Source organism: Mesitornis unicolor, unplaced genomic scaffold, assembly GCF_000695765.1.
Source record: "Mesitornis unicolor isolate BGI_N332 unplaced genomic scaffold, ASM69576v1 scaffold1077, whole genome shotgun sequence".
Lineage (NCBI taxonomy): Eukaryota > Metazoa > Chordata > Aves > Mesitornithiformes > Mesitornithidae > Mesitornis > Mesitornis unicolor.
Genome location: NW_010195493.1, coordinates 15,331 through 32,585, shown reverse-complemented (window position 1 = coordinate 32,585; position 17,255 = coordinate 15,331). Strand labels below are relative to the sequence as shown.

General features: G+C 37.4%; 1 protein-coding gene across 1 annotated transcript in view; it reads left to right on the top strand.

Moving 5' to 3' along the window:
• TBC1D23 (TBC1 domain family, member 23) overlaps positions 1–17,255 on the top strand; it is a 28,584-nt gene extending 11,329 nt beyond the window's left edge. The window contains exons 9-19 of the mRNA XM_010188117.1: positions 1,230–1,333; positions 2,061–2,183; positions 3,235–3,327; positions 6,216–6,386; positions 6,602–6,644; positions 7,366–7,475; positions 8,147–8,289; positions 12,595–12,683; positions 14,356–14,491; positions 15,611–15,805; positions 16,924–17,255. Of these exons, the coding sequence (XP_010186419.1) occupies positions 1,230–1,333; positions 2,061–2,183; positions 3,235–3,327; positions 6,216–6,386; positions 6,602–6,644; positions 7,366–7,475; positions 8,147–8,289; positions 12,595–12,683; positions 14,356–14,491; positions 15,611–15,805; positions 16,924–17,005 (1,289 nt within the window). The 3' untranslated portion in view covers positions 17,006–17,255. The remainder of the gene's footprint in view (positions 1–1,229; positions 1,334–2,060; positions 2,184–3,234; positions 3,328–6,215; positions 6,387–6,601; positions 6,645–7,365; positions 7,476–8,146; positions 8,290–12,594; positions 12,684–14,355; positions 14,492–15,610; positions 15,806–16,923) is intronic.

Here is a 17,255-nt window from a genome sequence, read left to right as displayed (position 1 = left end):
TCTCTCCCTATTGGTTGTAACTTGTGAGAAGAGACCCACACCCACCTTTCTACAACCTCCTTTCAGGTAGCTATAGAGGGCAATAAGGTCTCCCCACAGTCTCCTTTTCTCCAGGCTAAACAACCCCATTTCCCTCAGCTGCTCCTCATAAGAATTGCTCTCAAGACCCTTCACCAGCTTTCTTGCCCTTCTTTGGATGCACTCCAGTACCTTCATGTCTTTCTTGTACTACAGCGCCCAAAACTGAACACAACACTCAAGGTGCAGCCTCACCAGTGCCCAACTATTTGAAATAAACCTGTCCAATTTCATGCCAGGAAAACTGTTTTTGCCTTAGCACTGTGTTCTGTAAACCTGCTCATACAGGTACTGTATGCTGTAATGGTGTAGATTCATTACAGCAGGTATTTAAATTGCTTCATCTTGTTCTACACTCCTGGCTGCCTTTGAGCAAATCTGCAGCCCTTCTGCACACATAGGGGACTGCTCCGTGTGATGTCCCAAAGGATATAACCAGCTTCTGTGAAACTACAGAAGTGTCTGTGTGGGAGTAGACAGCTGCTGCCTTGAACACAGGGTCTACAGAGGAGCTTGGCCAGAGCTTTGTGTCATGGCTGAGAACATCAGCTATCCTGATCCAATACCTACCTATCCACTGAAGTAACAGAATCATAGAATCATTCAGGTTGGAAAAGACCTTCAAGACCATCAGGTCCATCTGTTAACCAAGCACTGCCTAGTCCACCACTAAGCCATGTCCCTAAGCACCACATCTACCCGTCTTTTAAATACCTCCAGGCATGGTGACTCCACCACTTCCCTGGACAGCCTGTGCCAGTGCTTGAAAACTCTTTTGTTGATGAAATTTTTCTTAATATCCAATCTAAACCACCCTTGATACAACTTGAGGCTGTTCCTCTTGTTCTATCACTTGTTACTTGGGAGAACAGACCACCACTCACCTCACTACAACCTCCTTTCAGGTAGCTGTAGAGAGCAATAACGTCTCCCCTTCAGTCTCCTTTTCTTCAGACTAAACAACCCCAAGTCCCTCTCAGCTGCTCCTCACTTTCCATTCCTGGAAAGTGAATCAACATTCATGTTTACTCAATAAACTCAACTATGTTATACCTTATTAAAAATAAGTTATTTTATAATGTTAAAAGGTGTACGGTGCTTCTTTTCTACATCTGAAATAATGGTGCACTTACATTGTTTGAATATCTCAGAATTCTTAGAAACTTCACCAGCTAATCTCGATTTGGAGGATATAGAAGATCTCTTCTCTTTGGCACAATATTACTGTAGCAAAACTCCAGCTTCTTTCAGGAAGGTAATAACAAAGTAATTTTGAAATTATCTTCTTTTTGGTGACTGTTTCAGCTCTTGCTGTTGGTAACTTTGAATATTTCATTGTGCTGTTTTGTGGGTTTCTTAACAATTTTTTCATGTTGTCACTCTGGTGGTATTTACTGTTAGGATCAAGAAGTTTGAGTGAGACATGTTACAGAGAAGCTTCCCTACAGTATTCTCACTTCATGATTGATGAACTTGTTTTGCAAACCAGGTTCTTGTAAGAACTGATGAAGTAAAAAAGCCATGCTGATGTGATTGTGTTGTAGTAGACTGCACAGCAATCCTAGCTGTGCTTGCAACAGCAAACAGGGAAAAGTCACTTGACAGAGAGAAAGCTGTCATCATCTGCACAGTTCTTCCTTACTCAAGATATCTGACTTAAGTGAATTCATAAAAGAAAAGTAATCGATAATCATTGCTTTTGGCTTGTATGTACTTTCTCTGATATGTGTAGGACAGGTAGGAGAGATTTCTGGAGGAAAAAAACCCCAAGAAAACAACCCACCAACGAAAAAAACCAAAACCCAGACGTATTTCATCATGTTGTCATGGTCAGAGTGGTGAACAAGCATGTTTGTAATGGGATTTCAGACAGAATGTTTGTGGCATGGTGGATATAGTGTTTACTTTAAGCCTTCACATCTAAAGACAATGGCTTCAGTTAACATTGTTCTTCCCCCCCCCACCCCCCCCCACCTTATTAGGACAACCACAGTCTTTTCGGCAGCAGCTTGCTGGCCCTCAAAGATGATGACACAGACTTGAGCCAGGCTCTCTGTCTAGCAGTTTCTGTGTCTGAGATTCTTCAAGCAAATCAGCAACAAGGAGTAAGTGTACTGCATTACTCTTTCTCTGCCCCCCACCCAATTTTACAGAAAAGGAAAAGAATCACTTACTGCTTTGTGTATCACAAATCTTTTTAAGTGCTAACAACAGAAATGAATATTTACAATTTCAGGAAAAAGTATTCTTGTCTTGAAGTTGTCTCCCTTGTAAATGATCTGCTGATTGCAATGCATTTGTGCTGTAGCAGCTAGAGCTACAGCACAGGGGAGCTTAATACAGCTGATTTGAATCTAAGGAGCGGGAGCTTAAATTAATACCTTACTAATTTGAATTCCTTTCCAAATGTAGCTATTGTAGAGAAAAATGCAAAACCCACTACTCAGCACCTTTGAGAATAATGGCATTATGAAATATCTGTCTTTTGTCAATGAAAGGTTTAAACAAGCAAACAAAAATGATTTAAGCTATTTCTGTAGTGGTTAATTGCAGACCTATTAGGTGCGGGGACTTCATTTAGAGTATTTAAGACCATTATATGGATAATAGTGTAGCCAGATTTCCGCGTTTCTTATTGACTAATGGCTTTTTTGTAGCCGTTTCCAGTCCCCAGTTTCATCATGCATACTTTTTTTTCCCCTAGTCCAAGTAAAGTTAAGCAGCTTTTTATATCCTGTTTTAAGTCGGTGGGGTTTAAAGCTATCCTTTTGTGCTGTGCTGAGTAGTAAAGGACTCTTGGATTGGGCCTTCAGACTTGTCCTTTCTGATGTCTTGTTGATGTATGCCCTCATACCCCACTGTGTTTCTCCTCAGTAGAGGTGAAATAATAACACTGTGTGTATTGCACTTAGGTGATCCTTTGCGATGCACAAGCTGAGATATTAATGGGAAATCACTATTAGAACGCTGTTGGTTGCCTGGTAACTGTAGAAGTCCAGCTTAATCAAATGAAATAAGATTTTCTGATAGCTGTTAATCCCTTTATGGGGTTCATGTAATACTGGACTTAGTATTAAAATAATTGAATTATGTACTTTCCCATCAATAATCACACAACTCAAAAATTTTGTAACAGTCAAAATCTTTTTCTTTCAGGAAGGAGTAAGGTTCTTTGTAGTGGATTGTCGTCCTGCAGAGCAATACAATGCTGGGCATTTATCAACAGCTTTTCATTTAGACTCAGATTTGGTTAGTATGCTTTTTGTTTCTTTACCTACTTTTGAATCTTAAATAGAAGGAGAGAGAAATGTCGGTCCTGAAAAACAAATTATCCTCAGTTTAGGCTCAAGTCTGTGGATTGCAGTGTCTAGCTATGTGATGAGGTTTCAAAAGTTAGCTTCTCTAAAGGAGACTGGCGGAACCATCATTTTACCAAGGTGTTTAGACCTTATTGGCGTTAGAACTTGAGATTCCAGGCTTTGGGTTCTTCGCTGGAAACCTATACAGGCTAAAGACTAAACATTGCTAGGAGAAATCTCTTCTTAGCATCATAATTTCTGATGAAAGGTGTCACTAATTTTAACAAGTAGCCTCTTTTTTTTCTCCAGACAATCTTGCTACTGCCTGCTTGTAAGGAGTGTATGTCTTGAAAAGAATTTGATTGCTCCTTTAAAATTTTTGCAGTACCATATAAAGAGAGGCAGTGCATTAATTTTGGAACTGAGATGTACTATGGACTAATTACTTCATTAAAGATTTTGCCATAGTTTCCATTTTATTATGAATTTCTAACTGAACATTCAGTCATATTTTTCTCTCTCCTTTTTTCCCCAAATCACTTATGCTTCAGCTGGCTTACAGTGTATTCTTCACTTCTAGATTAACCCTCTACTATTTCACTTCAAGCAATCTATGGATGCTGCATGGAATGATTTCCATGTATATACCCCATAAAAGGCTTTTTTATCTTTCTTAGATAAGAAGCTCAGTTCTGCATCTTTACCTTTCTAATTACAATTATGTATTATTCGGGATTATTTGCACAAGTATAATTATATGGGGGAGAGAAAAGAAGGCTTAGGGGAGACCTTATTGCTCTCTACAACTACGTGAAAGGAGGTTGTAGCAAGGTAGGTGTCAGTCTCTTCTCCCAAGTAGCAAGCGACAGGACAACAGGAAACACCCTCATGTTGCAACAGGGGAGGTTTAGATTCAATATTAAGAAAAAAAGTTATTCACCAAAAGAGTTATCAAGCATTGGAACAGGCTGCCCAGGGAAATGGTCATGGAGTCACCATGCCCCGAGGTATTTAAGAGACATGTAAAGGTGGCACTTAGGGACATGGATTAGTGGTGGAGTGTTGACAGTGTTGGGTTTACAGTTGGACTCGATCTTGAAGGTCTTTTCCAACCTAAATGATTCCTTGATACAGTGTTCTTGGTTTTAACCTAGATCAAAAATTATTTAGGAAAAAACTTTCCCCGTGGTATGTGGGTATCCTTCTGCCAGCCTTAATTGAAGACCAATTGAATTCCAGTACCTGAAAGGTGCCTGTAAGATATCTGGGGAAGAGCTGTTCATGAGGGCATGTAGCAACAGGACAAGGGGTAGTGGTTTTAAACTAGAAAAGGGTAGGTTTAGGCTAGATATTAGGAAAAAGTTCTTTAGTATGAGGGTGGTGGATCACTGGAACAGGTTGCCCAGAGAGGTGCTGGAGGCCCCATCCCTGGAGATACTCAAGGTCAGGCTTGATGGGGCTCTGAGCAACCTGATCTGGTAACATTGTCCCTGCTCACTGCAGGGGGATCTTTAAAGGTCCCTTCCAACCCAACACATTCTACGATTCACCATATTCAATAAAGTAAAAATAAGCATTATAAATTATTAAATAGTTTTAAAACCTAGTAATATATGAAAAAGAAGTCCCTGAAGACTTCTTAAAGTATGTGTGATTAGTTCTTATGTATTTAAATTACATATTGGAAATAACTTCTGCAGTGTGTGTCAGTTGGTATGATCTGGATCCTTCATGAACCATGCTGGATGAATGTCACCAGGTTCATCTCTGGTTTTAGAAGGAAAATGCCAGGAAAACATTGTAGGGAATAATTTTTGAGACAAAAAGCCAAGTGTCTTCAGTCTTTTATATACTTGTGTGTGCAAAGTACACACAATTTACTTTAAGGGGAAGCAATGGGAAAAGCACTTGGGAATCCATCTCATTTATAAGTAGTCTTAGATAGAGGAAGTAGTGAGATTTAGCACCTATGTAATAAAGCATCAGCATTCGGCTATAGGAAAACCCTAGTTAAATTTCAGGTTGACTTACTGTCATGTAAGGTCATGTACTTTTACTTCATTTGTACATACTTTTGTACTTTGTTGTCTAATCAATGTAAAGGCTGGATAATGAGAATGCCTTCCCTCCACCCCCTCAAATCCAGTTACAGGTCCTTATTTCTGTATTAATTTAAATAAGTGTTTTTCCCGCAAGAGCAGCTTAAAATTTCAGCTGTATTTAGAAAGCCTGTTTCTCAGTCTCTTTCATATAGCAGCTCATTGGTTTTGCATGCATAACAGGCTTTCAGGAGACTGCAGGTGTAACTTTTTGAGAGTAATAAGAATCTCCGATATCTCTTTGCACTCCTAATTTCTTTTTCCTCCTGACAAGAAGTGGAGGACCTTACTGGCATCTAGAAATTCTGGATATTTTAAAGGGTTTTAGAACTGCAAAGGATGAATGTGTTGTGCTCAAGCATATGTAAATATGGAAATTAGTCCCTCTGCCATATTGCCAACTCCATGCAACATGAAAGTTGCAAAGACTTTTTCCACTATTATTTGCTGTCTGCAAAAATAAACTAACATGTTAGCTACACTTCTTTCCTGGAGAGAGCAAGGTGGAGTGAGGAAGAAAAGGACCATTCTCAGTGTTCTTTATGTAACTTGTGGTCTGGTTCAGGCTGCCTCTTTGTGTGTGTGTGTGTGTGTGTGTGTGTGTGTGTCTTGTACAGTGCTGATGTTGCCTTGTTTGTGCTCAACAAAGTACAACCATTTGCAAATGTCTGTATCATTTTACAAGTTGTGTTACAGTATGTTGGTGTCAAACAGCACTTTTTACTTGTTCATTCCACAGATGCTTCAAAACCCATCGGAATTTGCACAGTCTGTAAAATCCCTATTAGAAGCACAAAAACAATCTATCGAGTCTGGCTCCATAGCTGGTGGGGAACATCTCTGCTTCATGGGAAGTGGCAGGGAAGAAGAAGATATGTATATGAACATGGTGCTAGCACACTTCTTACAGGTACAACTAAATTGCTGTTATTTTAATAGAAGTAAGGTATATCTGCACTTATCATTGCTATTAAATGGTAGAATATTTTCCCCTTAAAATCTTAACTTTTTTTTACATTACGTAAGTTTACACTTTTTATTAAATTAACCCATGTTTCATTATCATGCTTACAAAATTCATTCCACAATTTTTTGCTTCAACCAAAAATGTCTCTTCTGTTGCAGAAAAATAAGGAGTATGTCAGCATTGCCAAAGGAGGATTTATGGGTAAGCTTATTAATAATGAGCTTTGGCTTGAGAAAACTTGATGTCTTAACACTGTTGATATTTTTATTAAGTTTTGGTCAGAAATCAGCTAAACGAATAGGAAATAGATCTCATTTGTCAGGTTTTTGTTTTGTGTAAGTCAACACTATGGACTTGCATATTTGTGGTTAACTGTTATGATAACCCACATTTCTGGAAAATTAATACAGGAAGTGGGGAAAATCCCTCTTTCTTCTAACTTACCATTCTTGATATTTAGTCTCTGTAGATTGCAGATCCATATGAAGATGCTACTTCATAATTACTATTAATTGTTGTTGTGTTTTCTTAAGTCATCAGTTCATAATTCTGCTGTTTATGCTGCTGGAATCAATCAGGCTCAACAGCACTGGAGTGATCACTGCTACAATATGACTATAGAAGCATTACTGGTCAATATATGCAGTGTCATAACAGCTATCTTTAAAAATAAATCACTGCTTAGATCCTAATTGCTGCTGTATTTTAACTGTTTTCTTTACTAAAATAAAGATTATCCTAATGCCTTTGTACTACTGAAAGAAAATTCAGGTATTATTGTTATAGTGGTATCTGAATTAATCTGTTTTATTAAATCACATGGAGCAAAAATTGTTACTGATTAGTCTTGGATATATGGTATTTTCATCAGCAGACTAATTCCAGTGTAGTTCTGAATGTTTTTTTAATGGCCTTTTAACAGCCCTCCAGCAGCACTTAGCAGATATCAATGTGGAAGGACCAGAAAATGGATATGGCCACTGGATTGCTAGTACCTCAGGCTCGAGAAGTAACATAAACTCCTCCGTTGATGTAAGTGAATGTTAAGCTTAAGTGGTGTAGTGGTATGGGAGCCCCAGTGTACTGAATTTTTTTCTTCATATTCCTCATTCTGTTCCGAAAAATGCATTACTACAAGTCATTGTTGTTTTCAGTTGTGTGTTTAATTTCAAATTGTATTTATCTAGTTGGAGGTGACCTAAGCAGTTTTATCCTTTTGAGAGGAAGAACTTGTAGAGAAGAACTTGCTGTAGTCATTCTCCAGCAGAATATATGTAATGGACAATTAATTTCCTGACTCTTTGTCACTCTGGGACGAAATTCATATTACTATAAAACTGGCATACAATTTCAAGGAAATTGCTCAAAATTGTCTCTTCTACAGCCAATATGTTGTAGGTAGAATTTGGCTTTTAATTTGGAAACAATTTATCATTAATATAATTCTTTCCTCTTTAGTTTTTCATAACAGTGTGCTCAGTAATAAGGTTTGTTAAGCTTGCTTTGTTGGGTTGTATTTACATTAGCCACATATTGCTGTCATCTGACAGAACTCTAAAAGAATACTTAAAGCTCTAATTAGTTTTCTATTGAGTACCAAAAAGTCAGTTACTGTTTTATGGTCTGTTCGCTTTCTTAACAAGCTAGAGATGGAATAATATTCTTTTATATATTATTAATCCTAAGAGGAGTTACTTTTACAGGGTGATTCTCCGAATGGTTCAAGTGATGGAAAAGGAGTAAAGTCCCTGGTGAATAAAATGACAATAGCTTTGAAGACTAAATCTGTGAATGTGAAAGAAAAGGTTATTAGTTTTATTGAAAATACATCTACTCCAGTGGACAGGTGCGTCATTTATATCTCACTGTGACTTATTTGCGAGGAATGACTTCCCATTTCAGGTGGCTATTCTGTAAATGTGAAGACCCTGCTAATTAGGAAAAAAAGGTTACCTTTGAGTTTCAGCTTTTAGATTTCCTACCCCCACCTCCTTACAATTTTGTCATGACACAGTAGGCCTAGTGTGCTGCCTTAGTATTGCAAGGCAAGTGTGAGGAGCCTTTTCTCTTGAATGTTTATCTAGAATTTGTCACTGCATGTTTAGTTTGACTTCTTATAATGCATTGGGTCTGTATTCAGTCTAAAAGTCAAGAATGATTTAACTTTTATTTCAGTTCCTTCCCATCCTGACTCTTATGGAATTGGTGAATGACAGAAGGATACTGGGTGGTTTTTTTGTTTAGTTCTTTTTGTTCTGTTTTGGTTTTTTTTTTACTACCTCATCTTGTCAAGTTGAGGTTAACTTTTTTGAAGATCTTGATTTTTCAAGTCCTGATGTAAAGCTGCTTTTCAAACCCAGAACCTACTCTTGTTCATTTTTTTGTATCTTCAAGTAGAGCTGGGAATGAGAACATGCAAACATGTTAAAAGACACTTTCAAAGTTGGAAGTTGTCATTCCAAATACTTAACTAGATAAAAGAACAATAGTTTTCATCTGTCAAAGCTTTAATTGAATAACCTGTTTTAGAGTTCTTTAAAATGCATCCTTTGGAGTTGTATGTTGCTAAGACGTTGATATTCAAGAATCTTACAGAGCTAGTGTTTGCTTGATAGCAGGATTTAAAATATGTACCAAATGAACATAGTTTTTAGCAGTCTTCTTCCTAATCAGAAGATACATATTGTTGCTCCTTTTTGTGTTGGAATATGATTTTTTTAATGATTGTTATTTCAAAATTTAAAGGCAAAAAAAATCTTAAATAGTACTTGGTAGTAGCATTTGTTGTGTAAAGAATTCAAGTAAGGCTTATGTGTAAACCATACATAGCATGAAGAATGCATCTTTTAATAGAATTTTTACAAATGTTTCTCTTCCTCATGGCTAGCTGTCATGAAGCATTGCTTTCATTTATAAGCATCCTCCTTGAAGAAGATACATTGCCAATATTCCAACCGTTTCAATTATCTAGATTTTTCCTTTAAACTTTTTTTTTTTTAATTATTTTGTTCTGTCCTCTGCCCCAATGTACTATAGAATACCTTTCAATATTCCCTGGCCAGACAGAGCAAGCCTGGAGCGGTAAGCTTGATAATTAAGCAGTCTGACTAAAACCACCTTTGTTGTATTTAGCATGGCATCGCAATATATCTAAGCATTGGTTACACTGACAAAATTGCTCACATGTTTTTATATTAATTTAGGGGTTTTTTATATATTAAAGGTACTGATTTTTACAAGTACTGGACAGGGAGGGGACTAGAGGAAGAAGAATAATGCATTGGCAGTGCTTTCTTCTCTTAGTTTTTGCTTTGTTATTTCTGTTCTCTTCCTTACTATTGCTTTCTATGGATTTTTTTTTCTTGTCATTTCCTGTATATGTTTTATTAGTGACTTTTACCAGAGAAAGATATTGAGAGCAATTACTGAACAAATTATGGCTTAAGACTTTAACAAGAGAGACTGCGACTATGAAAAGGACCTGTTATAAACTGTTCATAAAGCATCATCAGAGCTTAGATATAACAGGGAACCCATATGGAAATCCTTTCTGGAAATCTGGAAATTTTATGCTTCTCATCACATGGTGATAGAACATGCTGATAGACACAGAGTTGCTCACTGCTGGGAAAAGAAAAACACTGAGTTAATAAGTAAATACACCTTGCAATTCTCCCTCATCTTGTTCACATCACTGCTGCGTTTCACACAGATGTGGAGTCCCTTTACATCTGTCTCAGATTTATTGCCTTATAATTATTTCAGAAATAAAAACTGTGAATTAAGGTTACATAAAATTACTTGTGATAAATGAAGAACAAGTCATGCATAATTGCTTTGGAACTTTGGTTTTAATTTAGGAAGTCTATGTTAAAACTCTTGACCCACACAAACTGAAAACCATGAAGATTGGTGCTGGAAGAACTAATGAAGATTTAAAATGCTGTTTGGGTTTTTAAGGATTTGGGACCAACTTTTGTTTGAAGTAGTTTGCACATAATTAGAGATAGGATTTACCCATAAGCATTACAGAGTGGTGTTGTATGAGCCAAGCCAATAGTAATGTTTTCGAGTATTCTCCCCCCCCCCAGTAGCTTATAGTATTTTTTATTAATTTAGAAATCCTAAAGGTAATGAGGATTTTTCCCCACATTTTGTTGATCAGTTTTTAGAATATGGTAAGAAAGTGTTAAAATTCCAACTTAAAACATTTGGTGACCATCTTCAATAACTGAAAAACACTTGAATCTGTATTTGTAACCAAGAATTTTTGATATATTGAGGTTACACTCTGGTTATTTTACTTGCTCCTTTCACTCATATTGCTTATCTTCTGTCATTGGGAAGATGCAATAATAAAATTGATCAGACAGTGGATAACTAGACTATTGTCTTAAATTTGCAGCTCTTAAAAACCAGGAATGGCATTCTTTTCCCATCTGTTCAATTAAATCCACTTGATGGTTATCAGTGATATATTTCTTTTTGCAGGTTTGCCACTAGGGAACTGCATTCAGTTTCTGACAGTGATGGCCTTCTGTGCAAATAGGTTAAAGGAAATCCATTTCTAGTTTAAGATGTTACTAGGTTGTTATAAAGTAGCTTCTTTTCACTTTCTCTTGTCTTGACTAACTTTGATCTATAAAAACCAGTGAGATTTGCTCTTAAATCCTCTCTGTGTAATTCAATTTGACACAATTTGAATGTGCTCCTTTGTACTCAATTGGTTCTGTGTTACTAAGGCCTATTTACAAAAGCCTCCATATAGAAGCACTGCCCTCTTGAATTGTCAGTGTCATTGATGCTTATCGTCTTAAACACTAATGAGCATGTTCTTGTATGGGTTTTTTTTGTTTCACTTTAGAATGCATTTCTGGGTTTGGGGACTTTTTTGTATTAAACATTTCCTTGTTTTGTCTACATTAGTAAATTTTAGCCATAGCAAACTTAGGTTTCTTTTTTTTAACTTTCAAATATGTTTTCATGTATACATAAGTACTAGTACTCATTTATATATTACAGAAGAGGTTGCCTCTCCAACTTCTACAGTAGCATGTAAGCTAGAGTTTGTGAATATACTTAAAAAAGCAACAAGGGCTTATCATGTATAGGAAATATGAATACACAGTATGGAGAGGGAGGTTGTAGAAATTGATATGGGAGAAAGGGACAGGCATCTTTTCTTTCCTTTTCATTTTAAAACTACTACATGTTGCCAGTTCTAAAGGCTAAAATCATTAACTGTTTATTTTTTTCAGCAATTACCTATTTTGTGGCTTTCTGAACATTTATGTTTCCTCAAAATTTTAAAATATTCTCAGCAGTTGAGAGCCAGAACTTTTAACATGACAGCTGTGACCATGTAATCACAGCACACTGAGCTGGAGCTTAAAAATATCCCGGGCATTTGTAACTGTTACTGTCAAACAGCAAGACTCAGTTTTGTGTCATGTAATGTGGTCTGTAGAAATAGATTTCAATGTGATTTTGAGGTGAGATCAATATGTATGCAGAAATCCCAGTAATGCTGGATTTTTAGCAGTAAATGCTAAATCTCTTGCCCAGAGATTTTTAGGATTTGGCTCATACTGGAGAAAGTGATGGACAGGAAGTCAGAGTTCACATTACAGTGGGTAGTTTATAACAACCCCACCTTGAAGTGCGTAAGGTATTTTGTGGTCTTTTGAGGAACTAACCAGAAAAATTAGCTTCTGAACTTGTTAATTAATAGTCTTCATTTTTTCCTCCATCCAAATTTGGCGTTCTAGTTAAGCTACCCTGACTGTCCATAAATATTTTCGTTTCATGCTAGAAACTTCATAGTATGTTGTCAGTTTTCAGGTTTCTACGATATTTTGTCATTTGAGAAGGTGGCCAGAAGTTCTTTTTTATAATAAGTATTTATTTTCACTTTTTTGCAACAGTTAGTCTTGCCAAGTAACTTAAATACATGCTTTCACTAACCAACCTGCTTGATGGGGTCAGTCACAGCTTCCCTGCAGGCAGCTTCATGAAATTCTTTTGTCTTTCTCAGTTGCACAGCTGTGTTTACATTTTACTGATACATTACTGTAGGAGTGATGCCACCATTTTGAAAGTTACTTTTCTTCTCCCATCCCATGTCCTCTCCTGCCCTTTTCATTGCCAACAGACACGTCAGCAGCAGTGACAGAGTAGGAAAGCCCTACCGTGGTGTGAAACCAGTATTCAGCATCGGAGACGAAGAAGAATACGATACTGGTACAGTAGATTTTCCTCTTACTTTGATTAGCTTATCTAGACAAAATTGTGAATTTTGGCTAAATCATAAGAGTGTATTTTATATCTTTGTCTTACAACATGACATTTTTCTAACTGTTCTTGTTGGTTGTGTTTGTTACGGTGGTGCCTAGGACCAACCAAGAAAGAAACACTCTCTTCAGATACATAGTAGCAGCCTAGATAGAAAAGATTTTGTGGTAGGCATCAACCAGCCAACAGGTAGGAATGGAAATAGATGGGTTTAGTGGATAGTTTGTGTTCACCTGTTATTTCTGTAGTCAAGATCTGTTTTTCTACACTGGTCTTGTACATGTAAACCTGCAGTTGTACCTCTCTTACAACAGTAAGCAAAATGTAAAGGACCTGTTTGGCTGGTAGATCTCAGGTTGAATCTCTACTATTGGCAGTTAGTATAATGATCTGAATTTCTGAAAATATAATTGGAGCTAGACTTAAGATGGCTAATGTGTGCACACTTCTCCAGTGTTTTGGACTTCACTTTTAGCATTGAATCTATTAATAATTGATTAATCTCTTGATATGCATGCAGAATGCTGCAGAGAACACATTGATGTTTTTGCTTAATTTTTTAGTCTAGTTGAAAAATTACAGGCAAAACTGGAACACCACACTTTTCAGAAAGGTGGTTTTTGGTTTTGTTGGGTTTTTTTGAGACTAGTGCTAACATTAGAATGGCACAGACCTACTGCTGTCCTGGTTTGGTTCTGGTAGTGTTAGCTCCCTCCCAACCATTGTCATCTCATAAATAACCATTCTGTGACCAATGTGAGAATCAAGTAACTAGAATAAGAATGCCTGACCTGCAAAACAAATCATTTAGGGAGTTTAATGAAAGAGGTTAATGGGATCTGTAGTTGTTTAATTGATCCTTGTTTGTCTGCTGTAAGAATTGGAAAGGAGCAAAATGAAACTATGAGGCAGAAACTTTAATACTAACAAATTAATTCTCCAAATGCCATGTAATTAAGTTTGCACCATTCTTCGAGCATCCTTTGAGCAGATATTTATACTTAAATTTCTACATTACACCACTGGGGCATACATTCGAGTGGGGATGACTATAGACAATCTTATCACTTATGTTAATGTCACAAAGTTTGTTAATTCACACCTGCGTGGGTGGAGGTAATGGGTCCTTTTGTTTGGGGCGGAAAGAAATGGGGGACTGGGACCATGAGGCCTCTGCCCTGCCGCATTTCACATTCCTCCGGACATCCAGATAACACCAGATATTGATCCAGTGATGGTTGCCACCTCCAATGCTTGCCACCTTGCCCAGTGCTGAGTTTCATGCTTCCAGGCATGCAGCTACATGGTGTACGTGACTTGGACTTTGTGACTAACCTTTGCTCTCCCTGTACACATGGTTTTGGTACTCCTTGCCAAAAGATGTTGGTGGTGTAGATGCAAAAGGTTTACATGGCTTCAAGGAACATGGACAAGTCCATGTAAAAGAGATCTATTAAACTTTACTGAATGGATAATTTTTCTTCTTTCAGTTGCTTATGGCTAGGTGGACCTTGGTTTGAACCAGCATAGCCACTATGAGTTTAAGTGAGTTGAAAAGTTGTCTGATGTTGTATGAAAATATTTTTTATTATTTTTTTTTTACTCTCTCCCTTCAAAACAGATGAAATTGATAGCTCCTCGATGTCAGATGATGATCGAAAAGAGGTCGTCAACATCCAAACATGGATAAACAAACCTGATGTGAAGTATAACTTCTCCTGTAATGAAGTCAAAGAAAATGGACATATGTTTCCCAGGTACTAGAATTAGTCCTACGCTTGGTCTTATTAGTCTTATTCTTGGTATTAAACTAGGAAATGAAGGTGCTAAACAAACTGCTACTACTATATTTGCATTCTTATACTGGCAGTGTTACAGAATGGTAATTATGTACAAAACCTAGTATGAAGTTTTGCTCTGCAAAACAAGACAGAAAGAAAAATGTTCTGAGAATGTATAGGTTTGTTTTTCAAGACCAGGTAGACTGAAGTACCTGTGGCTCCAGTTTTTCTTGTCTACTTGTCTCTGTGCCTTGTACTGTGCCCCCGTTCTTACCCCTAAGATTCAGTGACCTTGTTAATCCTGGAGGAGCAGAACATGATGCTTGCTGTATTTTGGCTTCTCGAAAGAGTACAAATCATGCTGAATCTTGGTAACAGAAAATGACGATGGGCTTTCTCTTGCATTGTGGTCTGGTTTTATCTTTTAATTTTATTTTCCCATTAGATTTATTTTATATGGTTTATGATCAATAGTGTCATAGTATAATTTTTCAAACTGAGTTGGAGCTCAGCTAGTGTGTTCCCACTGCTAGCTGAACATGCACTCCTTTCATGAAGGCAAAAGTGGGTCTGGAACTGAACTGGAAGGTTGGCATCTCCAGGGTAGTGCTTGCACAGTGATTGATAATTGTGGAGTGCCAGCACGTCCCTTTAACTCAAGTCTGCTGCTCCGCTCTATAGATGGAGTGGTGGGGTTGCAGTATGATTGAAGGATGAAAGAGAGAGGCTGGAGGCACTTTGCCTACCCTGTGCATGGCCTGGCACATTAGGGGTGGTTGTGATCTTTGTTGATAGCTCTCTTGGCTGTTGTGTTGAGGTGATGATGCTAACTGCTCGCTCTGGCATTGTATGCTGTTGAGGATGCCATGCTTGTTATCAAAAATGGCTATGATACGGTACTTAAGGAAAATCTGAAGTATTTTGTAGACCTTTCTAAATTACGGATTTTAAAAGTATTAAAGTGTTTCTTAGATTTGGGAACTGTTTTACCTAGTTCTCTTCGTGTAGCTTATTTGTAGAATCTAGCTTTCTAAATTGCTGATATTTAGTTCATTAGCAAATTTAATCTGTTTTTTTTCTTTCTTTTCCTTCAAGTCATCTCCTAGTAACAGCAACTCATATGTACTGCTTGAGAGAGATCCCATCGCGAAAGGGACTGGCTTATATACAGTCTCGGCAGGCACTCAACTCTGTAGTCAAAATCACATCCAAGAAGAAACACCCAGAACTGATCACCTTTAAATACGGAAATAGCAATACTTCAGGCATAGAAATTCTGGCAGTTGAAAGGTAAGCCATCTCAGCAGCAGAGATGTAAGTAGTAATGATACACAGAATGCCGTCAACTGGAAACCAGAGACATGCTGTAATTCCCAGAAGTGAGTTCAAAAGTAACAGTTTTTTATTTAGAAATAGGTAATTCAGATGTGAACTAGAAAAAAGATCTGCCAGCAGAATGAGGAGGGCTCACAAGACCCAGCAGAGAGGAGCTCCATGGTCTTCAATGACAGTTGTTGGGGATGGGATGTGTGCAGACATTTTATTTTTGTAGTATGTCTTAAGTGAAAATGGACAACTGTCTACAACCCCAAGTATGGATTTGTAAAAACTGGGATTTAAGAGAGAGGTCTTTCTTCTGTGGTGTCTTTTCTGAGGCATCTCACTCTTCCTATTGTACAGGGAGTCCAAAAGCCTAACCTCAAAAACTCTGAACCCCTGAAACCTGGTTTCTGAAAGTCAGGTATTGCCGTGTTCAGCATCTGTGTGCTTAAGACTGGAGAGGAGTCATAAGAATAGGTGTATTGGGGGGTTTTCCCCTGGTGTATGGTGTTTGACACTTTTTTAACAAAGTTGCTGACATCAGTTGGGCATTTTCCCATCTTCTTCCCTGGGGAGAACTGTGTGCAGGGGGTGCTATTTTCACAAGCAAGTGGGAGATAAGTTTACCAGCTACCTGTGGGGGTTGTTCTGTGTCTGTTGGCTGATTAGAATGAAATTAGTTTGGTAGAGGTCAGACAAAGATAAATAAAAATGTTGAAAAAGTTTAAAACTTTGCTGCTTGTTGGATTACTCCATCACCACCAGTCAGACGGTGCTATCTGTAGAGATCTTGAACTGCCTGGTCTATACCATTGTCAATTAATGAAGAACTTTTCCTTTCCAGAACTTTTCCTTTCCAGGATGGCCTGTGAAGTACTTCTCAACAGTTCTGAGTGCACAAGCAGAAAGTATTTTATAGTATAAAGAGGAAATAAATGTTATTTTCTCAGTAGTTTTTTATTTTAATATCAGCCTCTCCTACTTTCTCCTAGTTTGTGTCAGAGGGCAAATCAAAACAAGAATTAGAGAATTGATGGTCAAAAATTGTATAGTGAATTAATGATAGCTTTTTCTCATCTTTTTTTAAGGTATTTGATTGCAAATGCAGGTGATGCTACCAAAGCCATAAAACAACAGATCATGAAGGTATTGGATGCCTTGGAGAGTTAATAACTAAAGACTCTGTAGAGAACAGTTTATAAAGAAGAAGCAACCAAGATACTGTATGTGGGCACAAGCTGACTGTTTCCCGACTGAATACTAACTTAAGAGAATTTTTATGTTTGCTGATGGGAGTGCCTGAGTAGCAGGCTTAAGATAGGGTAAATTATTATCAATTTCTGATCAGGATTTTGAATTTTTTGTTTTATTTTTTTTTGTTTTGAATATACGTTCATTATAAAGGTCAGTTTGTTTCATT